Genomic DNA, 27,861 nt, shown 5'->3' on the forward strand with positions numbered 1-27,861 from the left:
ACCTGTGAGAAAGTCAGAAACCCGTTAGTTCCCGGAACCTTGGGTGTCGTCACTACTGCGCGTCGGCGGGAGTGTTTGACGGGCGCCGCTTGCCTCTGTCACTTCCGCCCCCGCGGGGAAGCAGGGAGGTCCGAAGACTGGAGAGGTGGGAACTCTGGAGTGAGGGCGACCCGGAGTCTAGGCGACGGGGCGAGACGGGGCCGGTAGGTGGCAGGAGGGGGTCGGGCCCGAGCCGGCGGGAGAGCCAGGTCCGGAGGCCCCCACCCTGGCGTACCCGCCCCGGCCGCGGCTGAGGAGGAGGAGGATGATCTCCAGATACACGCGGAAGGCCGTGCCACAGAGCTTGGAGCTGTGAGTGGACTGCTCAGCCAACCCAGCCAGTGCCGGGGGAGGCTGAGTCGGGCCGCGGGCACTCTGGGGACCCTCCTGAGCGAAGGCTCCTTTCCTTTCCTAGAGCTAGGAAGAGAAAATAAAATGGCCTTCGGAATTCTCTCCTCCCAGCCTTGGCGGACGCTGTCTCTTGTCCCTCCATCTCCGGCTGAGGACGTGTCACCCATGCTATCCCGAGACTTGGCCTCTTGGACTATACTAAATGAATTTAGGGAGTCGGTGTCTTGAGGCATTTTGTACCTGCCGTGGTGCTTCAGTGGTCATTGACAACTCGACAAGTTATTAGTAGCTGAATGTTACAATAAAGTTTAATAAATGCATCTACTGCCAGACACGTGCAAAGCTGCTTATATGCATTAGTTCACTTAATCCTATTAGCAAGGATATCACATTGAGACTATTACTTGTAATTTTCACACTTGACAAATAAAGATCACAGATCTGAAGATTGTAACATGCCAAAGTTTTCATAGCCTGAAGGTGGTGGAGCTGAGAGGTACAAACCTAAATGTCATCTGAGTGATAACCATTACACATACTGCCTCGGATCTCTGCAGTTAAGCATCAGAACGAATAGTTTTGCTTTTGAGACTTTAAAAAGCAAACATTTATGGCTTAAAGACTCACCTCCTACCCTTAGTAAAGTATAATTTAGCAAGCAATGATAATGTTTTACATTTACTAAGGCTTTACACTTTCAAAAGAGCTTTCACTTTTTGTTAATCCTTATAGAAAACTTGGGAATGTGGGTATGATTATCTCATTTTCAGAAGATGAAATTCAATCAAAAGGCTATTACAGTTTTAAGATTGTATATCCAGTAGAGTCAGGATTTGAGCCTATACTTTTAAAATCCAAACCCTAATTTCCTCCGTTTATTGAGCTATGTAATTTTAACAGCCATACACTTATTAATTAAATATTAAGTATACATGGTAATAGCAAACCTATGTTAACTCACCCCTGGGTTTCTGTCTAGACTTTTTTTTACCATGTAACTTTTAGGCAAATTACTAAATCTGGGCCTTCATTTCTCTATCTAAGAATAAGATCTTAACTAAAAGTGTACCTAAAATAATGACTTAGGCCCCAACACATAGTAGGTCCTCAGTAAATAGTGATTTTGTGTCCTTTTCCACTTTTTTTTTTTTTTTGGTGCAACAGACATACAAAGAAAAGAAACCTAAAATATCTCCTTGCCTTCTCAAAAACTTATTAAAAGTATATTGACATGATAGCAATGCAGATAATAAGCTCTTTAGGAAGCGGGATGAAGAAAATCATTTACCAATAAAGTGAACAGGGTTTGGCTTAAGATCTCCTATTATAATTAATTCCAATCATACTAAGTTTAAAAAGTCTTGTATGGAAAATGTTAATTTTGTATTTATTGGGCTAGAATTATTGACCCAGTATAGTTACACTACTTGTTTTTTTTTTTTTTTTTTTTGCAATACTGTGGCTTGAACTCAGGGCCTTCACCTTGAGCCACTCCATCAGACCTATTTTTGTGAAGGGTGTTTTCAGATAGGATCTTGTGGAACTATTTGCTCGAATTGGCTTCAAACCACAGTCCTTCTGATCTCTGCCTCCTGAGTAGCTAGGATTACAGGCATGAGCCACTGGCGCCTGGCTAAGTTATATTTTTATTTATTTATTATTATTATTTTGCAGTACTGGGGCTTGAACTCAGGGCCTACACCTTGGGGCACTCCACCAGCCCCTTTTTGTGAAGGATTTTTTTTCCAGATAGGAACTATTTGCCTGGGCTGGCTTTCAACCTTGATTCTCCTGATCTCTACCTCCTGAATAGCTAGGGTTATAAGCATGAACCACCAGCACCTAGCACACTACTTGTTCTTGATTGTTGATTGTTGATTGGTAGTCCCTAAAGATAACTTCCAAAAGATGATTATCTAACTGGAATCACTTGCAGTGAATAATTGAAGGTAAATGCATATAAAAGATAGTAAATTAGTATGAATTTTTTACTTTAGATGTTAAAATGATAATCTACTTTGAAACAGTAGCTTTAGTTCTCTTCCTAATAGTTACAAATTATATATGTTGAAAAGAGTTTCAAAAAAGTGATTTTCAACAGTCAGTTTGCTGGACACTGGTGGCTCATGCCTGTAATCCTAGCTACTTGGTAGGCTGAGATCAGGAGGATGGAGATTCAAGGCCAGCCCAGGCAAATAGTTAGCAAGACCCAATTTCCAAAATAACCAGAGCGAAATGGACTAGAGGTTTGGGTCAAGCAGTAGGGTGCTTGCTCTGCAAGTACAAAGTCCTAAGTTCAAACCCCAGTCCCACCCCCCAAAATATATATATATATACACACACACACACACACACACACACGCGCACACACACATGGCATATAGCTTAACTTTTTTTTTTCTTTAGTGCTGGGAATTGAACCCAGGGCCTGAGTGCCTGCCCACATGCTGGCAGTAAGCTACATTCCCAGCTCTAGGTTAACATTTTTAAATGAAAAGCTTCAAATAACATAGAAAATAATATAACAAATCACCCATCGCCCCAAATTTAACAGTTATCAAAGTTTTAGTATATTTGCTGTGAAATAAGAAAAAACCTCAGACAATATCATTTCATCTATAAATATGTCAGCATGTATCCTTAAAAGTTATTGAAATTTTTATGCAATCTAATATTATTAATAAATTTAATAACATTTGTTATGTAATTATCACTTCATAATCAGATTTCCCTGACTAAAAAAAAGTCTTAAGATTCTATTTTATAGCTAGAATTCATATTTCAGATTCCGACTACCTTCTCAAAGACAAACTGTTAGTTGGAGGATCACTACATGAGAGAAGTACAGATAGCTGCACAAATCTGTCTCCACCATTTAGAAAAGAAACTTCAAGTGCAAACTCCACCATTGAGCCCTTAGCTTTATCTTCATATACAAAGATGGCACAATCAACTAAAAATCTCAAAACTATTTCTTCTGAGAGGCTTGGAGTCAGACTACTTGGATTTAGATCCTGACTCCATCACTTACCAATCATATGACCATAAGCAGGTTATTTAATCTCTCTTTGCTTTAGTTTCATTTCCTGTGAATCTCATTACAGATTTATAATATACATTTGCATAATATACAAAGAAAGACCTTTTATAAAGAAATGTGTGTAACTTTGACCTGTCTTGACTCCTAAATTTATTTGAGTACAGAATTTTGTAGGGAGGGAAAATCTACTATAGCTAGTTACGACTGGAAAATAGAATTGACCCCATATTTTATTCTAGCACACAAGTTTAATAAAAAGTAGAAATTCCAGAGCAGCAATGTGATACAATCTACACATCATTTTAAATTTTCAGGTGATCACATCAAGAAAAAACCATATGAAAACAATTTTGAGGTGCTAGGGGGATTGAACCCAAGGCCTTGCACATGCTAGGCAATCCCCATTCCCCCACTTAAGCAGTGACACCAACCTTTTTTGTTTTGGGATATTTTTGTTTGTTTTTTGGCTTTTTTTTTTAAACCAAACATGATGTCCTTGAGATCCGTCTAGGTTGCACGTATCAAAAGTTCATTTCTTTTCATTGCTGGATAATATTTTCTTGTGTGGATAAACCAGAGTTTAACCATTGATACCATTGAAGGATGTTCAAGTTCCCACTTCTTTTTCAACTATAAATAAAATCATTGTGAACATGTATATATGTTTTTTTGGGGGTGAGGATAGGATAAGTTTTCATTTTTTTCTGGGTTCAAATATACAAGCACTCACTTGGTAGGTATTTTGGCAAATGCATATGTTTTATTTTATAAGAAACTGTCCAACTACTCCAGAGTGGCTGTGCTGTTTGTCTCATACACTGCTGGTGAGATTGTCATTCAGTTATTCCACATCCTCACCTGCATTTGGTGTTACAACTATTTTTTATTTTAACTGTTCTAATAGTTGGGTGATATCTTACTGTATTTTCAATTTTACAATAAAAGTAACCTTAAGAATATATATTGTTGGGCACCAGCGGTTCATGCCTGTAATCCTCGCTACTCAGGAGGCAGAGATCAGGAATATCGCAGTTCAGAGCCAGCCTGAGCAAATAGTTTGAGAGACCTTATCTCGAAAAAACCCAATATAAAAAAAGGGCTGGTGGAGTGGCTCAAGGTAAAGGCCCTGAGTTCAAACCACAGCACCACAAAAAAGAATATATTTTGTTTAGCTCAATATCTCCAAAATATTATTATTTTAAGATGTACAAATAACAAAATTAAAATTGCACTAAGACTTTGAAGTCAAATGTGTTATACCCTTAAAACACAATTCCAATGAGCCACAATTTAACTGCTAGTGGCTGTGGCTACCACATTGGACAGTCCCAGAACTACAGGAAGTAGGTGACTAACATCTAGATCAGATTACTAAAAATTGTATATTTTCTCTTTACAAGAAATATAACTTTGTTTCATCTTTCACAGAAAAGGAATAACAAAACCTGCTCTTAATCATCATCCTCTTCCAGAGCAATTGGATGAAATTGCCTCTACCAATAACAGCCATGAAAAAGACACAAGTTCTCAAAGGTAATAACTGACATTGTACTCATTTGCTCATTGTACATGCTTATGGAAAAGGCTTTGTTTATTGGTATCAAGCCTGTGCTAATGAAACAAACAAAACAAGAATTTCTTATCACTTTGGGAAGCTTAGGCAGAAAAAGATTGCTTGACAAACATTGTATGCACATATGAGTAAAAGAAATAAAAATAAATAAATAAATAAATAAAAATACCATTACACAGCAAAAAAAAAGAAAGAAAAAGATTGCTTGAACCCAGGAACTCAAGCCAGCCTGGGCAACATAGACCTCATCTCAAAGATAAAAAAAAAAAGAAGATATTTTCAGTATCATTCAGTTTTCATTTTGGAACAGCAATTAGCAATAACTAATGTATCTCTTATAGGATGTTGTGAATATAAATGAGGTTAAGTATGTAAAGTTTGACACAATGTTTGGCATATAGTAGGTGCTGAATAAATATTAACTGCAGTTATTATTTTAAGAAATAGAATAGAGGAGAGGGTTCTGAGAAGCAATGTTCTATCTTAGAAAAATTATAAAGTCATAAATCTAGTTTTAAAACCTGGAACTAAACTGCAGATTCTTTGGGTTTTTTTTTGTTAAGGGGGATATGGAAGCAGAGAGAGAGAAAGAGAGAGAGATTACTTTATTATTTTTTGGCAGTACTATTTGAAATCAGGGTCCCACATTTGCTAGGCAGGTGCTCTACCACTTGAGTCATATCTCCAGCCCAGATTCTTTGTTTTTTTAAAGGAAATTAATTGGGCCAGGTAGTAGTAAGGATTAAATGAGATTAAGATCTATAAAAGTACTTAGTAAACTATTAAAAGTGCCATCAAATTCAGATGCTAATATTATTAACATTTCTGAACTATCTTTAGTTCTCAAGAGTATATGTTATAGTTAGAATATTAAAGTACTTCTCATAAACTATGACTAGCATTATTTGGAATGGCTGCAATAATTCCATAGAAATTAGCTAGCACTTTTTAAAAAATTTTTATTGTTTTATTATTCATATGTGCATACAATGCTTGGGTCATTTCTCCCCCCAGCCCCCACTCCCTCCCTACCACCCACTCTGCCCCCTACCTCACCCCCCCCCATACCTGGCAGAAACTATTTTGCCCTTATCTCTAATTTTGTTGAAGAGAGAGTATAAGCAATAATAGGAAAGAACAAGTGTTTTTGCTAGTTGAGATAAGGATAGCTATACAGGGAGTTGACTCACATTACTTTCCTGTGCGTGTGTGTTACCTTCTAGGTTAATTCTTTTTGATCTAACCTTTTCTCTAGTTCCTGGTCCCCTTTTCCTATTGGCCTCAGTTGCTTTTAAGGTATCTGCTTTAGTTTCTCTGCATTAAGGCAACAAATGCTAGCTAATTGTTTAGGTGTCTTACCTATCCTCACCCCTCCCTTGTGTGCTCTTGCTTTTATCATGTGCTCAAAGTCCAGTCCCCTTGTTGTGTTTGCCCTTGATCTAATGTCCGCATATGAAGGAGAACATATGATTTTTGGTATTTTGGGCCAGGCTGACCTCACTCAGAATGATGTTCTCCAATTCCATCCATTTACCAGCGAATGATAACATTTTGTTCTTCTTCATGGCTGCATAAAATTCCATTGAGTATAGATACCACTTTTTCTTGATCCATTTGTCAGTAGTGGGGCATCTTGGCTGTTTCCATAACTTGGCTATTGTGAATAGTGCTGCAATAAACATGGGTGTGCAGGTGCCTCTGCAGTAACCTGTGTCACAGTCTTTTGGGTATATCCCCAAGAGTGGTATTGCTGCATCAAATGGTAGATCAATGTTTAGCTCTTTAAGCACCCTCCACATTTTTTTTCCAGAGTGGTTGTATTAGTTTACATTCCCACCAACAGTATAAGAGGGTTCCTTTTTCCCCCGCATCCTCACCAACACCTGTTGTTAGTGGTGTTGCTGATGATGGCTATTCTAACAGGGGTGAGGTGGAATCTTAGTGTGGTTTTAATTTGCATTTCCTTTATTGCTAGGGATGGAGAGCATTTTCTCATGTGTTTTTTGGCCATTTGAATTTCTTCTTTTGAGAAAGTTCTGTTTAGTTCACTTGCCCATTTCTTTATTGGTTCATTAGTTTTAGGAGAATTTAGTTTTTTAAGTTCCCTATATATTCTGGTTATCAGTCCTTTGTCTGATGTGTAGCTAGCAAATATTTTCTCCCACTCCGTGGGTGTTCTCTTCAGTTTAGAGACCATTTCTTTTGATGAACAGAAGCTTTTTAGTTTTATGAAGTCCCATTTATCTATGCTATCTCTTAGTTGCTGTGCTGCTGGGGTTCCATTGAGAAAGTTCTTACCTATACCTACTAACTCCAGAGTATTTCCTGCTCTTTCCTGTATCAACTTTAGAATTTGTGGTCTGATATTAAGATCCTTCATCCATTTTGAGTTAATGTTGATATAGGGTGATATACATGGATCTAGTTTCAGTTTTTTGCAGACTGCTAACCAGTTTTCCCAGCAGTTTTTGTTGAAGAGGCTGTCTTTTCTCCATCGTATATTTTTAGTGCCTTTGTCAAAGACAAGTTGGTTATAGTTGTGTGGCTTCATATCTGGGTCCTCTGTTTTGTTCCACTAGTCTTTATGTCTGTTTTTGTGCCAGTACCATGCTGTTTTTATTGTTATTGCTTTGGAATATAGTTTGAAGTCAGGTATCGTGATACCTCCAGCATTGTTCTTTTGACTGAGTATTGCCTTGGCTATTCGTGGCCTCTTGTGTTTCCATATAAATTTAATGGTAGATTTTTCAATCTCTTTAATGAATGTCATTGGAATTTTGATGGGAATTGCATTAAACATGTAGATTACTTTTGGGAGTATAGACATTTTTACTATGTTGATTCTACCAATCCATGAGCATGGGAGATCTCTCCACTTTCTGTAGTCTTCCTCAATCTCTTTCTTCAGAAGTTTATAGTTTTCCTTGTAGAGGTTGTTCATATCTTTTGTTAGGTTTACACCTAGGTATTTGATTTTTTTTATGCTATTATAAATGGAATTGTTTTCATATATTCTTTTTCGGTTTCTTCATTATTAGTGTATAGAAATGCTAATGATTTTTCTATCTTGATTTTATATCCTGCTACCTTGCGGTAGCTATTGATGATGTCTAGAAGTTTCTGAGTAGAGATTTTTGGGTCTTTAAGGTATAGGATCATGTCGTCTGCAAATAGGGATATATTGACAGTTTCTTTACCTATTTGTATTCCTTTATTCCTTCTTCTTGACTAATTGCTCTGGCTAGGAATTCCAGTACTGTGTTGAATAGGAGTGGAGATAGTGGACATCCTTGTCTGGTTCCTGATTTTAGAGGGAATGGTTTCAGCCTTTCTCCATTAAGTATAATGCTGGCTGTAGGTTTGTCGTATATAGCTTTTATAATGTTGAGGTACTTTCCTTCTATTCCTAGTTTTCTTAGAGCTTTTATCATGAAATGATGTTGGATCTTATCGAAGGCTTTTTCTGCATCTATTGAGATGATCAAGTGGTTTTTGTCTTTGCTTCTGTTAATGTGGTTTTTATGTTTATTGATTTTCGTATGTTGAACCACCCCTGCATTCCTGGGATAAAGCCTACTTGGTCGTGGTGAATAATCTTTTTGATGTGTTGTTGAATTCGTTTTGCCATTATTTTATTGAGGAATTTTACATCAATGTTCATTAAGGAGATTGGCCTATAGTTCTCCTTTTTGGAGGTGTCTTTGCTGGTTTTAGGATAAGTGTAATACTGGCTTCATAAAATGTGTTTGGCAGTTTTTCTTCCCTTTCTATTTCGTGGAACAGTTTAAGGAGGGTTGGTGTCAGTTCTTCTTTAAAGGTCTGATAGAATTCAGCAGAGATGCCATCAGGTCCTGGACTTTTCTTTTTGGGGAGACTCTTGATTGCTGCTTCAATTTCATTTTGTGTTATAGGTCTATTCAGGTGATTAATTTCCTCTTGGTTTAGTTTTGGATGATCATATGTATCTAGAAATCTGTCCATTTCTTCAAGATGGTGATTCCTGTCATTTAGTTGTCTTAGTTGTTTGAAGTTTTGATTGTGTGTACCTAAGTTGAGGTTACTCTCTACTTTCTTGCTTTTTCTTTTCCTGTAGTTTGGTGCTGCCTATCCTTTCATGGTTATGTGGGTTTCACTTTCTGTGTGCAGAATCCCTTGAAGAATCTTTTGTAGTAGTGGCTTTGTGGTCACATATTGTTTTAGTTTCTGCTTATCATGGAAGACTTATTGCTCCATCTATTTTGAATGATAGTTTTGCTGGGTAGAGTATCCTGGGGTTGAAGTTATTTTCATTCAGTGCCCTGAAGATCTCACCCCACGCTCTTCTTGCTTTTAATGTTTCTGTTGAGAAGTCTGCTGTGATTTTGATGGGTTTACCTCTGTATGTTATTTGTTTTTTCTCTCTTACAGCCTTCAATATTCTTTCCCTAGTTTCTGAACTTGTTGTTTTAATGATGATATGTCGTGGGGTAGTTCTATTTTTATCTGTTCTGTTTGGTGTTCTGGAGGCCTCTTGCATCTGTATGGGACTATCTTTCTCTAGATTTAGGAAATTTTCTGTTATTATTTTGTTGAATATATTGCACATTTCCTTTGCTTGCACCTCTTGTCCTTCTTCGATGCCCATGATTCTCAAGTTTGGTCTTTTGATGGAGTCGGTGAGTTCTTGCATTTTCTTTTCACAGGTCTTGAGTTGTTTAATTAACAGTTCTTCGGTTTTTCCTTTAATTACCATTTCATCTTTGAGTTCTGAGATTCTGTCTTCTGTTTGTTCTATTCTGCTGGATTGGTCTTCCATTTTGTTTTGCAATACTGTTTCATTCTTTTTTCTGAGGTTTTCCATATCCTGGGTCAATTTCTCTTTAATGTTGTCTATTTTTGTCCTGAGTTCATTTATCTCTTTATTAATCGTTTTCTCTGTTTCACTTTGGTGTTTATACAGTGCTTCTATGGTTTCCTTTATTTGTTCTTTTGCTTTTTCAAATTCTCTATTTTTGTTGTCTTGGAATTTCTTGAGTGTCTCCTGTACGTTTTGGTTGACCATATCCAGTATCATCTCTATAAAATTCTCATTAGTACCTGTAGTATGTCTTCTTTTAAACTATTCTTGTGGGCTTCATTGGGTTCTTTGGCATAGTTTATCTTCATTTTGGAGTCTGGATCTGAGTATCTGTTTTCTTCATTTCCCTCTGGTTCCTGTACTATTTTTTTGCTGTGTGGAAACTGTTTTCCCTGTTTTTTCTGTCTTCCCGTCATTGCCCTTGGTGTTGTTATTGTCCCTGTACTGTGTGCAATTAAGTATTTTCTAGCTTGTAATAATAGCACTAATGATATTTAGAATGGAAGGGTGAGAGGGGATGGAAAGCAAAGAAAAGGAAAAGGGAAAAACAAATAATCAAGTAGAAAAAAAAAACAAAATAAAGAAACAAACACAAAAAGTTTCAAAGATATAAACAGGGAGAGACAGTGTACTAATCAACCATAAGCTGAAAAGGCATTAGAGAGACAGAGAGGATTGAAAATAAAAAAATAAAAAGAATAAGAATAAAAATAAAGAATAAGTAAATGAAAGAAAAAAATATATATATAAATTAAATAAAACAAAATAAAAAATAAAAACCTCCAAGTTCAAATGCAATGAAGTTTCAGTCTTAATAATTTTGGTGTTCGTCCCTCAGCCTCCAATCCTGGAGATGGTGCCTCAGATGTTGTTCTGTAGTTGTTTCATCAAAGGGGAAACATAAAGTAGAACAAAACTTGTCCACGTCTTCTCAAGCTGTCTGGGCGCAGGCGTCTGGCGGCCTGGGGGCCCTCCTTGTTTCTTCGTTTAACATGAAGTAGAGATTCTCTGTGCAGGCTGGAGGTGTGGAGGGGTCAAAGTTTTGCCTCTTCTCGGTGGCCTTGCCTGCAAGATGTGTCTCCAGCGTCTCTCCAAGATTTCACTTTAGGAGACATGCTTTCTGCTTCCTCCCTCTAGCTGCCATCTTGGAATCCCTCCTAGCTGGCACTTTTACATGATGCATGAATTTCAAGTTCTTTTTTTTCCCCTCTATAGATATACTTGTACATATTCTTATTACCTGATAAGTTGTTGAGTATTAACGCTGCAGAAACTTAATATGATAATTTTTCTTTTTTCTCTCTTCCTTCCAAATTGTGCATTTAGTGAATCCGATATCACCCAAGAATCACCTTTTACATCAACTGACACTGGAAATTCAAGGTCTGCTTTTCCAAGTTATACAGGCACAGAAGGAAGCTCAGATTTTTCCTGGGGATATGGTGTGAGTTGTATGTTCATTGGTCTGATGGAGTCCTTGGGATACTATTCTGGGAGTTGACATTTGTGTTATGTTATATTCCTTCATTGTCCCGCATTATTCCTTTACATTTTCGTTCTTAAACTTATTGCCCTTTATAATAGTTGTAAAGAAGCAGCAATCTTATCTTCTTTCAGTATTTGTTTGTTTTATGGATATAGTAGTTGAGCCTTAGAGATTCTTAATGTTTGACTTAAACAGCTGCAGGATGCTATGGATGTGGGCTCTAGAGGTACTCTTTTGCCATACTTAGTCCACTAATGATCCTTTCCACCACTGATGTTACTTTGTTATTTAAAATGTTTTTGAAAATTTATTAAGTCATTATAACCTAGAAAAATATATGATATATTGTTAAATGGAAACAAAATTTGCATATCATATAGCAAAGTGCATTAGGTCAGGAGTGTTTGTGTGTGTGTGTAAACAGTATCCACATCAAGATAGACAGTCAACACCCCAAGGCTCCTAGATGCCCTTTTTAACCCCAAAGACAACTACTATTCTGACCTCTAGCACTAGTTTTGTTTGTTCTTGCCCTCATATAAATAGAATCATAGATATTTACTCTTCATATCTGTCTTCTTTTGATTAGCATTATGTTTACAACATTCATACATGATGTTAGACATATTTATATTCTGTGAATTGCCTCTCATCCTCATTTATCTTTTTATTTGTCATTTTCATATTAATTAGTGGGAGTTTTTTATCTTTTAGTTCAAGCATGGGTGTACTTTTCTGTAAAGGGCTACCAGTAAATACTTCAGGCTTTGCTGGTTCTCTGGAACAATAATTTCTGCCATTGCTGTGAGAAAGCAGCCATAGACAGTGTATAAAGGTGTTTGCTGTATTCTAATAACACTTTTTTAACAAACAGGTGATGGGCTGGATTTGTCCCATTGGCCATATTTTGCCATTCTATATACTTATAACAGAGACTTAGATACATTATATCTACTTTCCCTATAGAACTTTGGGTATTGGACCCAGTTAAAAATTATATTTCACAAAAAATTTTTAAAAATTATATTTCCTAGCTTTTTTTATAGGTAGGGGTCCCTAATGAATTATATATAGAAATCAAGAGATGGGGCTTTCTGGAATGACATTTTTTCCAATTACTCCCTTTCTCCTAATTTCTGCTTGAAACATGGAACTACGACTAAAGATACAGCAGCCATCTTGGACCATGAAGCATCATTGAGGAGGAAATGATAGAAGAATCTGGGTCTTAGCTATCCCTGATGCCACTGTCAGCTTTTTTATTTCCCCCCCAGTACTGGGGCTTAAACTCAGGACCTGCACCTTGAGCCACTCCACTAGCCCATTTTTGTGAAGGAATTTTTTTCAAGATAGAGTCTTGTAAACTGTTTGCCTGGCTAGCTTCGAATCGCGATCCTCCTGATCTCTGCCTCCTATGTCGCTAGGATTACAGGCATGAACCACTAGCACTCGGCCACTGTCAGCTTTTTAATGCCTACCTCTAGACTTGTTTTTTTAAGGGAATGGAGTTCTAGGATGATGTTAGTTTCTGGAATAAATTTATATTTTTGTCCTGTTTTAAATTTTTTTTACACTTAAAGTTTTATTTATCTAAGATTAAATTTTCAGTAGCTTATTTTTATTTTATTAAGTTGTAATTCACATATTATACAATTTACCCTTTTAAAGTATACAAATGGCTTTTAGTATATTCAGAATTGTACAACTGGAGTCTGGGGGAGTGGCTCAAGTGATAAGAACGCCTGCCTAGTAAGCGTGAAGCCCTGAGTTCAAACTCCAGTGCTGCCAAAAAAAAAAAAATTGTATAACCATCATTACTGCATAATTTCTGAACATTTTTATTGTCCTCAAAAGAAGTTCCATACTCCTTAGCCATCACTCTCCAATCCTCACTCCCTGCAGCCAAATCAGCCACTAATTTACTATCTGTCTCTGTGTATTTGTTCAAATGCATAAAACATGGCTTGAATAGTCTTAGGTATATAATGAGGAGTAGAGCTACTGGGTCATATGAAGATTCTGTTCATCTCTGAAGAATAGATTTCTTTTTTGACATTTATTGCAATAATTACAAAGCTTGCAAAGGAGCTCTATCATTTGAGCCATGCCTCCCATCTGAGAATATTTTTATTGCATTCTAGTGCGTGATACACAATTCCATTTTTCACTCTCTCTCTGTCTTTCTGTCTTCCCCCCACCCCCATCTCTTTTTGTGGCCCTGAGGTTTGAACTTAGGGCCTTTCACTTGCTAGGCAAACATTCTACTACATGACCCACACCCCAGTTCTTTTTCTTTTAGTTTGCAGATAGGGTCTTACTCTTTTGCTTTAGTCAGCCTCAGACCTCAGTCCTATTTCTGTCTCCCAAGTAGCTAGGATTTCAGGTGTGTACCACCACATGCATCTTGTTTTTGAATTAGGGTTTCACTAATTTTTGCTTGCACTGGCTTGAACCATGATTCTTCTATCTTCATCTCCTGAGTAGTTGAAGTTTACAAATGTGTACCAACACACCTACCCATTCATTTATCTCATTGTTGATGGTGTTCATTTTGGTCTCTTAATTAAGGGGGTATCTTCCAATTTAATTGCTCTTTTTTTTTCCTTTGCATTTAAAGGCATTTTATGAAGAGGTACTTTGAAATTATGTTGCTATACATTCCTCATCAATTTTTTTTTTGTGGTGGTATTGGGGTTTGAATTTAGGATCTCTCATTGCTAGGCAGGTACTCTACCACTTGAGCCATTCTCCCAGTTCTCATACTTTCAATTTATTCATTTACTTACATCAATGTGGACCCATGAATTCCTATTTTAATCAATTAGTTATACATCATTATCATTATTTATCTTGAAGTTCAAATTATCCCAGACTTGACCAGTGAAAGCCTTTTAAGCTGGCCTCTGTGTCACTTTGGCATGTTCCCATGTGCTTACTTTTTAGCATAAGATATTCCAGGCTTACTTTGTATTCTCTTGACCCCAGCTTTGGAACTAGCCTCTTCTCTGAGGAGCCCTGCTTCTTTTTAGTGGAGTGTGGTATCTAAAAGCCAAGATTTGGGTGCAAGATATGCTCATTGCTCTTAAGGGGTCACTGACTTCCAGCTCCAGTCAGTGGACGGAGCTAGAGAATACATGTATTCCTCCTATTCCAGTCTCACACTACAAGACTGATGCTAATTTTCTTCTCCTTTTTGTATTTGTAGCTTCTTTCTCTTCACAGTGAGAAATCTGGATCTCACTTAATACATTTACATGTTTGATTAATCCCCCTGAATTCAATAAATTTCCCACTGTTACCACTATCTCCTACCTTCTACAAATGCCTTTTTCACTTCTCCTTGCATCCTCCTAGTCACGGATGTTCTCATCCTGCTCAAAATCACACTCATGCTGGCATGACCTCTCTTTAGATACCTTCTTTGCTCTGACATCCTGTGTGGGTTGCCTACTCCCCACATGGTAGCCTTCTTGACTCCATTCTGTTCCAACATTCAAGCTGGCTGGCCTCCCACATGAACATCTTCCTCATCTTACTTGTGCTCCAGCACCCTGCAATGACCTATTTCCCTGTGCAAACACCTACTGTGGTAGACTGCACTTTCAAAAGTCAGGCCAGTATGTACCCCATCTCACATGGTTTATTTATTTTTTTCTACAGATATTGCTACTTCTACATTGAAAGTTAGGGTCTAGGTGTTTTCTCCTTGAACATGGGTGGCCCTTTTAACTGCCTCACTCAATAGAACACAGTGAAACATGTGTTCTACAAAGTGACTTTCTAGGAGTTAGAAGCAATGCAGCTTCTGCCTGGCGTGTTCTCCCTTCTCCCTTCTCCCTTCTCCCTTCTCCTTTCTCCTCTCCTCTCCTCTCCTCTCCTTTCCTCTTCTTCTCTCTCAGTGGTAGAACTCAGAATCTACCCACCATGTAGCGAGGAAGTTCAGACCACATGGAAGTCTTTATGGAGAGAAATTAAGGCCCAGTTGTCAGATTTGTGAGTAAATGAGCATTCAGATGATTTTAGCTCCCAGCCATCAAGTGTGTTGACTGAGGCCCAGCACATTCTGGAGCTGTTATCTATACAAATTCCTTGCCCGTATAACCTTGCTGTTTTGGAGTAATTTGTTACATTGCCAAAGTAACCAAAACACCACTTTGACACTTCTCTGGGCCCCTCACCCCTCTTCGGCTCCTCCATTAGTCCATCTTTCTACACATTTTCCCCTGGCTCTCTGCCCAGAAGAAAAAGCAATAATGATCCCAACTGTGCTGAGGAGCTGAGATCAAGAGTTCAGGGCAGATGAAGCAGTTGAAATCTCTAGGGTAGAGAAAAGAACATCAGAAACCTTATAAATAAATGGATAAATGTCAGTATCTATTATTTTTATATGATTTTTAAAATATAATTGATTATAGTAAAAAAACCTTTGTATTCAATATATATATGAATATATAAAGTATGTTACATGTATAAGATATATTAAGATGGGGCTTATAAACTGTTACCACTGTCTCCTACCTTCTGCAGATGCCTTTTTCATTTCTTCCTGCATCCTCCTACCCCCTGGATGTTCTCATCTTGCCCAAAATCAGACACTCATGCTGGCATGACCTCTCTTTATTTATTTATTTTTTTTCATTTTTCTTTTATTATTCATATGTGCATACAAGGCTTGGTTTATTTCTCCCCCCTGCCCCCACCCCTTCCCTTACCACCCACTCCACCCCCTCCCGCTCCCCCCCTCAATACCCAGCAGAAACTATTTTGCCCTTATCTCTAATTTTGTTGTAGAGAGAGTATAAGCAATAATAGGAAGGAACAAGGGGTTTTGCTGGTTGAGATAAAGATAGCTATACAGGGCATTGACTCACATTGATTTCCTGTGCGTGGGTGTTACCTTCTAGGTTAATTCTTTTTGATCTAACCTTTTCTCTAGTACCTGGTCCCCTTTTCCTATTGGCCTCAGTTGCTTTAAGGTATCTGCTTTAGTTTCTCTGCATTAAGGGCAACAAATGCTAGCTAGTTTTTTAGGTGTCTTACCTATCCTCACCCCTCCCTTGTGTGCTCTCGCTTTTATCATGTGCTCATAGTCCAATCCCCTTGTTGTGTTTGCCCTTGATCTAATGTCCACATATGAGGGAGAACATACGATTTTTGGTTTTTTGAGCCAGGCTAACCTCACTCAGAATGATGTTCTCCAATTCCATCCATTTACCAGCGAATGATAACATTTCGTTCTTCTTCATGACTGCATAAAATTCCATTGTGTATAGATACCACATTTTCTTAATCCATTCGTCAGTGCTGGGGCATCTTGGCTGTTTCCATAACTTGGCTATTGTGAATAGTGCCGCAATAAACATGGATGTGCAGGTGCCTCTGGAGTAACAGTCTTTTGGGTATATCCCCAAGAGTGGTATTGCTGGATCAAATGGTAGATCGATGTCTAGCTTTTTAAGTAGCCTCCAAATTTTTTTCCAGAGTGGTTGTACTAGTCTACATTCCTACCAACAGTGTAAGAGGGTTCCTTTTTCCCCCACATCCTCGCCAACACCTGTTGTTGGTGGTGTTGCTGATGATGGCTATTCTAACAGGGGTGAGGTGGAATCTTAGTGTGGTTTTAATTTGCATTTCCTTTATTGCTAGAGATGGTGAGCATTTTTTCATGTGTTTTCTGGCCATTTGAATTTCTTCTTTTGAGAAAGTTCTGTTTAGTTCACATGCCCATTTCTTTATTGGTTCATTAGTTTTGGGAGAATTTAGTTTTTTAAGTTCCCTGTATATTCTGGTTATCAGTCCTTTGTCTGATGTATAATTGGCAAATATTTTCTCCCACTCTGTGGGTGTTCTCTTCAGTTTAGAGACCATTTCTTTTGATGAACAGAAGCTTTTTAGTTTTATGAGGTCCCATTTATCTATGCTATCTCTTAGTTGCTGTGCTGCTGGGGTTTCATTGAGAAAGTTCTTACCTATACCTACTAACTCCAGAGTATTTCCTACTCTTTCTTGTATCAACTTAAGAGTTTGGGGTCTGATATTAAGATCCTTGATCCATTTTGAGTTAATCTTGGTATAGGGTGATATACATGGATCTAGTTTCAGTTTTTTTGCAGACTGCTAACCAGTTTTCCCAGCAGTTTTTGTTGAAGAGGCTGCTATTTCTCCATCGTATATTTTTAGCTCCTTTGTCAAAGATAAGTTGCTCATAGTTGTGTGGCTTCATATCTGGATCCTCTATTCTGTTCCACTGGTCTTCATGTCTGTTTTTGTGCCAGTACCATGCTGTTTTTATTGTTATTGCTTTGTAATATAGTTTGAAGTCAGGTATTGTAATACCTCCTGCATTGTTCTTTTGACTGAGTATTGCCTTGGCTATTCGTGGCCTCTTGTTTTTCCATATAAATTTAACAGTAGATTTTTCAATCTCTTTGATGAATGTCATTGGAATTTTGATGGGAATTGCATTAAACATGTAGATTACTTTTGGGAGTATAGACATTTTTACTATGTTGATTCTACCAATCCATGAGCATGGGAGATCTCTCCACTTTCTATAGTCTTCCTCAATCTCTTTCTTCAGAAGTGTATAGTTTTCCTTGTAGAGGTCTTTCACATCTTTTGTTAGGTTTACACCTAGGTATTTGATTTTTTTTGAGGCTATTGTAAATGGAATTGTTTTCATACATTCTTTTTCCGTTTGCTCATTGTTAGTGTATAGAAATGCTAATGATTTTTCTATGTTGATTTTATATCCTGCTACTTTGCTATAGCTATTGATGATGTCTAGAAGCTTCTGAGTAGAGTTTTTTGGGTCTTTAAGGTATAGGATCATGTCGTCTGCAAATAGGGATATTTTGACAGTTTCTTTACCTATTTGTATTCCTTTTATTCCTTCTTCTTGCCTAATTGCTCTGGCTAGGAATTCCAGTACTATGTTGAATAGGAGTGGAGATAGTGGGCATCCTTGTCTGGTTCCTGATTTTAGAGGGAATGGTTTTAATTTTTCTCCGTTAAGTATAATGCTGGCTGTAGGTTCGTCATATATAGCTTTTATAATGTTGAGGAACTTTCCTTCTATTCCTAGTTTTCTTAGAGCTTTTATCATGAAATGATGTTGGATCTTATCAAAGGCTTTTTCTGCATCTATTGAGATGATCAAGTGGTTTTTGTCTTTGCTTCTGTTAATGTGGTTTATTACGTTTATTGATTTTCGTATGTTGAACCACCCCTGCATCCCTGGGATGAAGCCTACCTGGTCGTGGTGAATAATCTTTTTGATGTGTTGCTGAATTCGATTTGCCATTATTTTGTTGAGGATTTTTGCATCAATGTTCATTAAGGAGATTGGCCTATAGTTCTCCTTTTTGGAGGTGTCTTTGCCTGGTTTTGGGATAAGTGTAATACTGGCTTCATAAAATGTGTTTGGCAGTTTTCCTTCCCTTTCTATTTCATGGAACAGTTTAAGGAGGGTTGGTATCAGTTCTTCTTTAAAGGTCTGATAGAATTCAGCAGAGAATCCATCAGGTCCTGGACTTTTCTTTTTGGGGAGACTCTTGATTGCTGCTTCAATTTCATTTTGTGTTATAGGTCTATTCAGGTGATTAATTTCCTCTTGGTTCAGTTTTGGATGATCATATGTATCTAGAAATCTGTCCATTTCTTTTAGATTTTCAAATTTATTTGAATATAGGTTCTCAAAGTAGTCTCTGATGATTTCCTGGACTTCCATGGTGTTTGTTGTTATCTCCCCTTTTGCATTCCTGATTCTACTAATTTGGGTTTTTTCTCTCCTCATTTTAGTCAGGTTTGCCAGGGGTCTATCGATCTTGTTTATTTTTTCAAAGAACCAACTTTTTGTTTCATTAATTCTTTGTATGGTTTTTTTGGTTTCTATTTCGTTGATTTCAGCTCTTATTTTTATTATTTCTCTCCTTCTATTTGTTTTGGGATTTGCTTGTTCTTGTTTTTCTAGGAGTTTGAGATGTATCATTAGGTCATTGATTTGGGATCTTTCAATCTTTTTAATATATGCACTCATGGCTATAAACTTTCCTCTCAAGACTGCCTTAGCTGTGTCCCATAGGTTACGGTAGGTTGTGTTTTCATTTTCATTGACTTCCAGGAACATTTTAATTTCCTCTTTTATTGCATCGATGATCCATTCTTCATTAAGTAATGAGTTATTTAGTTTCCAGCTGTTTGCATGTTTTTTGTCTTTACTTTTGTTGTTGAGTTCTACTTTTACTGCATTGTGGTCAGATAGTATGCATGGTATTATTTCTATTTTCTTATATTTGCTGAGACTTGCTTTGTGCCCTAGGATATGATCTATTTTGGAGAAGGTTCCATGGGCTGCTGAGAAGAATGTATATTGTGTAGAGGTTGGATGAAATGTTCTGTAGACATCTACTAGGTCCACTTGATCTATTGCATATTTTAGATCTTGGATTTCTTTATTGAGTTTTTGTTTGGATGACCTATCTGTTGATGATAATGGAGTGTTAAAGTCTCCCACAACCACTGTGTTGGCGTTTATATATGCTTTTAGGTCTTTCAGGGTATGTTTGATGAAATTGGGTGCGTTGACATTGGGTGCGTACAGATTGATGATTATTATTTCCTTTTGATGACCTCTCTTTAGATACCTTCTTTGCTCTGACATCCTGTGTGGGCTGCCTACTCCCCATGTGAATGGCTCCATTCTGTTCCAACATGTATAAGATATATTAAGATGGGGCATTTAGAAGTACATGTAGCTCAAAGAATGATTGACTATAAATGGAATTATACTTTTATAAGGTTATTACATTTGTGAATTTTTATAAAATTATTAAAGGAATTAAATCAAACAGTTCTCACATAAAGACAGCTTTAGGTCCTGATGAGTTCTATCCATTTATGGAAGAAATACCAATCTCACAAGCTTTTTCCAAAAAAACACAAAGAATACTTCTCAACTCATTTTATGAGGTCAACCTAATCTTGATACTAAAACCTGATACTAAAATAACAGAGAACTATGAAGTATGACTTTAGGGTATCAGAGTTTAGTAGCTTAGCAAATCCTCTTCCCTAAAAGCAACAACACAACTAGATTAAAGTAGTCAAATGCAGCTATTGAAGGGCTCCAAAAATTGGCCAAAAGCTTACAAGTAAAGAGGCTGTTATTCATGAAAATGAATAACATGGTTTGGGGTTAAGAACAGTGAGTGTTCTATGACAGAGAGAGAAGCTGTGAAAGCTAGTGGCTTCACTGCCAGAGAGTGCTCAGTATGTCTGGAGCAGAGCCTGCTCTGCTCAACTGTGCCCAACAGTATGTCAGCAGCAATAGCAAACTGAGGCTTCAGTCCTGGCTGGGACAGATGGTGGATAGGCAGCTTATCTAGAAGTTCATCAAAGAGTTGTGGGAAATAAGCTGGTTCTAGGGGGCCCTTGATAAACTCTTTTCACATCCAGGTAGAAAAGACCAGAGAAGGGGGCAAGATTTCCACACATCCCTGGCTGATCATGAGTCAGGCATGCAAGTAGAGAAGCTATAGGGCATCCAGAAACTACAAACCAGGGCAAATGTCAGCACTATTTGTATATGAACTCAGACAAAATAAACTTTGAGAAGAAATACTACTAAAAGCAGGTGAGATGTGGTGGGTCACACCTGTAATCCTACCTACTTAGGAGGTGGAGATCAGGAAGATCAAGGTTTGACACCAGACTGGGCAAAAAGTTAGTAAAACCCCAGCTCAACAAATGAGCCAGAAATGGTGATACATACCTGTAGTCCCATGCAGAAATAGGAGGATTATGATCCAAGGCCCTGTCTCAAAATAAAAAAAAAGGGCTAGTGGAGTGCCTCAAGTGCTAGAACACCTGCCTACCAAGTGCGAAGCCCTGAGTTCAAACCCCAGTACTGCCAAAAAAAAAGAAAGAAAAAGGGTTGGAGTATAGCTCAGTAGGAGAGTGTTTATCTTAGTATGCACAATGCCCTAGGTTCAATCCCTAGCACCAAAAACAAAAAAACAAAAACCTTGACAGTACCTAGTATTGGAAAAGATGTGGAGTAAGTTTAATGCTCACATATTGCTGCTGAAAGTGCTAAATTGTATATTCATGTACTCTACAAAATAGTAATTTATTTTATCATTAAATATACACTTCTTATATGCCAGTAAACTCCACTACTAGGTATTTATCTAAAAAACTGAAAACATGTCCAGAAAAAGACTTGTTCACATCAGCTTTATTCATAATAGCAAATACTGGAAATAATGGAAATGCCCTTTAACAGGAGAATGGGTAAACAAATTGAAGCATAGTCTGAAATATTTCTCAGCTGTACAGTATGAGTAACAACAACATGAATGAACTTCAGAAACATTCTCCTGAGCGAAGAGAGCCAGTCACACATCACTCACAACCCGATTTATATGAAATTCTAGAACAGACAGAACTAACTTCTAGTGATGAAAATAAGGTCAGTGGTTTTCTGCTCTGGGGTGTTTTGGGAGAATTTGACTACAGGGAATGTAGGGAAAACTGTTCTCTGTCTGGAAGGAAAGTTTAGTTACTTGGGTAAATACATTTTTTCAAATCTTATTGTGTTGTTCACTCAAAATGAGTTTATTGTATATACTCCCTAATACAGTTAATTCAAAGAGTTAAAGGCCATGATAGTATTTATTAAAATCATTGGATGTTTCAAAACAAAGTAAGTAGAGATTTTAATTTAAGAACAGGCAGATATGCAGAACCAATTAAAACTCTTGGAAATGAATAGTATTTGAAGTATCTCAACAGATAACGTAAAGTGGACCCAGTGAAACAGAATAGTAGTAAACTAAATGATACAACTAAAAAAAAAAAATCACCTAGAACTAGAGAGCTAAAGACTGAGAAATGGAGTTGTTAAGAGACATGGAAGATGGATTAAGAAACAGCAATATAGTTCTAATGGAAGTTTAGAAAAAATAGGAAAGATGCATATATATATATATATATATGAAAGCTGCATATATATATGGATATATATACATATATATATAGATTGAAGAAAGACATTTTAGAAAAGTATATTAAGTATAGGACAGAATTTTTTTAAAAATATTTTCCAAAGGTAAGAAGCTGACTTTCATTCTTAGAGTGGAAATACATAGTTCTTTTAAGTAAAAGAAGTACTTTTAAAACAAGGTATAACTTTTCTTCTAGTGGATATAAAGGCTACATACATATAGTAAAAGGTAACAGGTAATCAGGTAACATGATCAGATCTGCATTTTATAGCCATCCCTCTGACTTACTTTAAAGGATGGATTACAGGGGCAAGGATATAACATAAATTGTCAAACAAAATACTTTGTATTTGCAGAATATACAAGTAATACATACAGATCTGTCTGTCTGTATTTTACTCTAAAAATATTGAAACCAAGCAACTATACTGAAATTAGCTGTCAAGGCCAGGCCTAGTTATACGTGTCTGTAATTCCAGCTGATCAGAAAGCTGAGGCAGGAGGATCACTTAAGCCCAGGAGTTTGCGGCCAGGCTGGACAACAAAGCAAGACCTGCCTCTTAAAAACAGTAACAGCAAAGTGGTTCAAGTGGTAGAGCACTTGCCTAGCAAGTGCAAGACCCTGAGTTCAATCCCTACTACCACCAATAATAATAATAATAAATGAGGAGGAGGAGGGTGTGGTGGCTCACATCTGTAATGCCAGCTACTTGGGAAGCAGAGATTGTTCAAGGCCCACCCAGGCAAAAAGTTATTGAGATCCCATGTCAACCAATAAGCTAGGTATGGTGATATGTACTTGTCATCCAAGCTATATGAGAGTCATAAATAGGAGGATTGCCATCCAGGCTGGCCCAGGCAAAAAAAATAAGAATCTATTTGAAAAATAACTAAAGCAATAAGGACTGAGTTGTGGTTCAAATGACAGAGTGCCTGCCTAGCAAGTATAAGCCCCTGAGTTCAAACTTCATTATCACTCCCAAAGTAACAATAAAGTGACAATCATTAACTTTGATAGTAGCTAATGCTTATTTTTCTTTATACTTTTCTGTATTTTTCAAAGTATTTATAATAAATACAGTGTTTATATGAGGAAGAGAATGTTACTTCTAAAAACTAAATATTTCTGTAAATTTTCTTTGGGTAGGATAGAAATGATACCTGAAAATTCTATGAGCTCTGGAAGCTCCCTAATTTAACTGTTCTTTCATGTACACACAATATTTCAAATGGACTAAATATTTAAAACAAAGCTAAATGTGATTGCTTTCAATCTTCATGCATATTCTTAACTGAGGGTAAAGCTTACCTGAATACTAGGGGGTGTATTTTCTTCCAGGAACTTGATCAAAATGCCACTGAAAAAGTCCAGGCAATGTTCACAGCCATTGATGAGCTCTTGTACGAACAGAAGTTGAATGTGCGTATACAGAGCCTACAGGAAGAGTGCCAACAGTGGACATCTAGTTTTCCTCACCTCAGGTATTAAAGCTGTAATGTTGACTTCTATTCATAGCTAAGACTAAAATTTAAAAAGTGGATGTCCAAAAATGCTTGTATCCTGAAGTCTTTATGGGCATGTTTTTGTTGATGTTTCTTTGCTTTTTAGGACTGGAGTTGAACTCAGGGTCTGTTTCACACTTGCTAGGCAAGTCCTCTATCACTGTGTCACTCTGCCAGCCCTGGAGCATGTGTTTTAATGAGTGTGATTTTAAATGAATGTAAATAAGACCATGTGGTATAAAGCCTTAGCTGAGAGAAAACTTAGTTTTCATAACCACCAACATGCAATCCTAATTGAGTAAAACTATTTCTGGTGTCTAATACCCTAATATCTGGGTATCTGGTTTGTCCAGAGAACCCTTCTTTTGAACAAGATGGTGAGAAAATTATTTGTTTACACTACTGTTGCAATTAAATTCTTACATATTCTTGAAAGTGGACACTGGCTATTCAGGAACTTCCCTGAGGAATCACTTTCTATGCATACTTTAAGTTCATAAGGCTTCAGTTCTTAAGAATATCATGCAGCTGGGTGCCAGTGGCTTACATCTGTAAGGGTAAAAACAGGAGGATCAAGGATTGAGGCCAGCTAAGATCCCATCTCCAAAAATAACCAGACCGAAATGAACTGGAGGTATGGCTCAAACAGTAGAGTGCCTGCTTTGCAAATACAAAACCCTGAGTTCTATAAAAGAAAAAAAAAAGACACATAATACTCAAAAAAAAAAATCACTCATAGTTTTCACCAGTTTGCCTGGGCCTTCATCCATTTTGGCTGATTTTAAGCAGATTTTTGTAGAGAATAAAGGGTGTTTGCTCACTTTCTTTTGGGTTTCTTTTACATATCTATGGTAAAGATTTACATTCTCTCTCAAGAAACATTCTTAACCAGTATCAGATTAAGTGTGTATGGGGCTTCTATGTACAGCCATAAAATTTATTTCATAAATGCCCAGATTTTGTATGTATGCCAAGTGCATGTACTTGCTTAGTTGTGTTTGTGTTTTTTCATTTTGAAGGGTTCTGGGTAAGCAGATAATCACTACAAGTGAAGGTTATGGGTTGTATCCTAGATCCCCTTCTGCTATTTCAGCTTCACATGAAGCAACCTTGCCTCAAGAAAGAGATTCTACTATGTAAGTATTTTATGATGTAATTACTTCAGTATCCTAGTATGCAACTATTTTTTCTGCCATCTGAACTAAGGGTCTAAGATACTTCTTTCTACTTATGAGTATTTATTTATTTACTTTTTCATCTTTTTACTTATGGATATTTAGTAAACACAGACTATTCCATAAGACTCTGAATAGTCTTTGTGTATATTAAAATTTTGTTATATAATTTTTTTAATGATACTGGGGTTTGAAGTCAGGGCCCCAAGCCTGCTAGGCAGGTGCCCTACCACTTGAACACACCCTCAGTCCCTTTTTGCTTTAGTTAGAATCAGACCATGATTCTCCTAACTATACTGCCCTTGTAGTTGGGATTAAGGAATGTACCACCCCCATCTTGTCTGTCGAGATGGGGGTCTCACTGACCAAAGCCTAGGGTGGCCCCAAACCATAAGCCTCTAGATCCCCACCTCCCAAGTAGTTGGGATTATAGGTGTGTATCACCATATCAATATCTATATTGACATGTAATTTTTCTGTTCAAAAAAGTTGAAACATTTTCTGGAAGTATATATATATACTTCAGTTGGGCACCAGTGGCTCATGCCTGTAATCCTAGCCACTCAGGAGGCAGAGATCAGGCAATTCACTCTTAGAATAAATGTGTAGACAGAATATTTTTTTAAAAAACTTTAAGAGTCTAAGAAACAGACTTCAAATTATTTTTTGAAAAAATACTGAAAGTAATTTTTTTAAAAGTTTGAAATGTTAATTATAATTTAATCTTTTTACAGAATTAAATTTCAAAATAACTTTAAAATGGCTAAATCTTTTGAACACCTCAAACCCTTTTAACAGTGGCAATATCCAAATAGGATTATTTCTTACCCTATGCTTATACTTAAGTCTTTTAAAATATGATATTATAGTTTTCTTTTTAAAATTAATCCCATACTTTCCCCTAAGACTAGTTTTGCTTTTTGATGCCTTCCAAAGTTATAGTAGAGAAATTACTTTTGGTGCCTTTTGGGCTTTTGGTAACCTCACCAGACTACAAAGTAAAATGTGACTTTTTTTAGGCCAGCCAGGGTCTGGAATCTGTTCTGTCAGAGAGTAGAGTTTGTTTGCTTTTCTCCAGGTGATTTTAAGTCAAGCTGCTGGCTTTCTTTTTAATTTCTTTTTTGCAGTATGAGGGTTTGAACTCAGTCTCAAATATATAAGGCAAGTGCTCTACCACTAGAGCCTCCCCATCACTCTTTTGTTTAAACTTAAACCACATGTATTACATCAATAAGCTTTATTAAATTTATTCCTTAAACGTAAATTAAAAAATTTTAAAACCTAATGTCCTCCACAGGAATGCTTTATTTTTTAATTTCCTCTGACCAAAATTACATAACTCATTTCTTGTCTTTAGGATATATTTTCCTCATCTTTTGTGCCGTATTTTATAGTAAGTAGTAGGGCCACTTAGAGATTTCATCTCCAAAGCAATAAGGAATCAATCTGAGCAGTAAGTGCGCCTATTTTAGGATGCCTGGCTAACTCACCATTCTGTAACACACTACTGACACCTTCCTTTTCTTTCTACTTGCTGCCACCTCTGCAGATTTGGGTCCACTTTTTCTAGGCTTATACTTCTCCATAACTACTTACATAGATTAGAAAAAAAATCCTCTGTAACTTTATACACAGACATATACTTAGATGAAACAAATTAGCATGAGATCCTATTTGTAAAACAAACTAAAAGCAAGAAAGACTGGGGGCTTGCTTGACTCAAGTAGTAAAGTGTTTGCCTAACAAGCATGAAGCCCTGAGTTTAATCCTCAGTACTGTATGAAAAAAAAAAGTATTGCTCACTTTTGATTGACTTTCTCCAAAATAAACCTGTTGAAATGAATGACTCATCACATATTTACAGAATGGCTTAGTATAAAGAGAAATTTAAATATTAATAAAATCCCTGCCCCTTAAGGAGCATGCATTTTGAGCAATGATGGGATTGTTGAAATAGGCCCATAACCTGTGGAGGTACCTTAAAAATGTAATTATGAACATCAATATTCTTAGCTTTTAAAAACTTCTTTTATAGATGTAGCTGTTGAGAAGATAGCCAGCCATATTAGATGGTATACAGTGTTCCTAAGCAGAATAGGTTGATGGCTAGTATTAATTTTCCTGTTCTGAGAAGTATGGGTTGTTAAGACTTAGAATAGGGCTGGGGGTGTAGCTCAGTGGCACAGCGCTTACCTAACATTTGTAAGACCCTGAATTTGATCCCCAGCACAACCAAATAAAATACTTGAAATAATCCAAGAAGGTTTTCCAGGGCAAGTGCATGTGTGTAGGTGTTGAGACAAAAGTCATGTGATTGTTGTTGTGAGGACTGATTATATTGTGCTTAATATTTGCTCTTTTTCCTTCTCTCAGATTCGGTATAAGGGGAAAGAAGTTACATTTTTCATCTTCTTATTCTTGTAAAGCATCTTCTATTGCCAAATCCCCTGGCTTGAGTGGTATGGAAAGGGAAGAGGAAGACTGTATCATCTTCTCAGAAGGAATAATTGAAGAATACCTAGCTTTCGACCACACAGATATGTGAGTATTGTTTTTTGAGCTTATTATTCCCCTTCTGTTTTGCGTATCAATATACATTTTTTCTAAACTATGCTATCAGTGTTACTTATAACTGATCTATGACAGTCTGTTAATTATTTTTGATTAGCTCAGGTATCCAGAGTTTGTTTCTTAATGCTTTCACAAAGTAGGCTTCCTTGTGTATTTTCTTCCTTCACATATCATTTGCCTGTTCCTGAGATTAGATTTTTAAATGAGTTAATTATTTCTCTTCATAACTTGATTCTACCCTTTTGCAAATTATCAACAGTAGAAACTGAAACATTTTCAA

General features: G+C 36.9%; 1 protein-coding gene across 9 annotated transcripts in view; it reads left to right on the forward strand.

The window, feature by feature from the left end:
* The first annotated feature begins 47 nt into the window (after positions 1–47).
* The window catches only part of Fam149b1 (family with sequence similarity 149 member B1), a 52,528-nt gene continuing 24,714 nt past the window's right edge, over positions 48–27,861 (forward strand). For 5 of the 9 annotated variants that reach the window (XR_012449747.1, XM_074079148.1, XM_074079141.1 and 2 more), the window contains exons 1-6: positions 48–351; positions 4,859–4,963; positions 11,167–11,284; positions 23,672–23,814; positions 24,855–24,971; positions 27,384–27,551. Coding sequence is in view for 8 of the 9 variants with exons in the window: in XM_074079148.1 (XP_073935249.1) it covers positions 305–351; positions 4,859–4,963; positions 11,167–11,284; positions 23,672–23,814; positions 24,855–24,971; positions 27,384–27,551 (698 nt within the window). In the remaining variant the exon portion in view is untranslated. Of the gene's footprint in view, positions 352–4,858; positions 4,964–11,166; positions 11,285–23,652; positions 23,815–24,854; positions 24,972–27,383; positions 27,552–27,861 lie in introns of those variants that run through there. The other 4 variants (XM_074079143.1, XM_074079142.1, XM_074079144.1 and 1 more) reach the window with 4 other exon arrangements.

The sequence above is a fragment of the Castor canadensis genome, chromosome 7 (assembly GCF_047511655.1).
Source record: "Castor canadensis chromosome 7, mCasCan1.hap1v2, whole genome shotgun sequence".
Classification (NCBI taxonomy): Eukaryota; Metazoa; Chordata; class Mammalia; order Rodentia; family Castoridae; genus Castor; species Castor canadensis.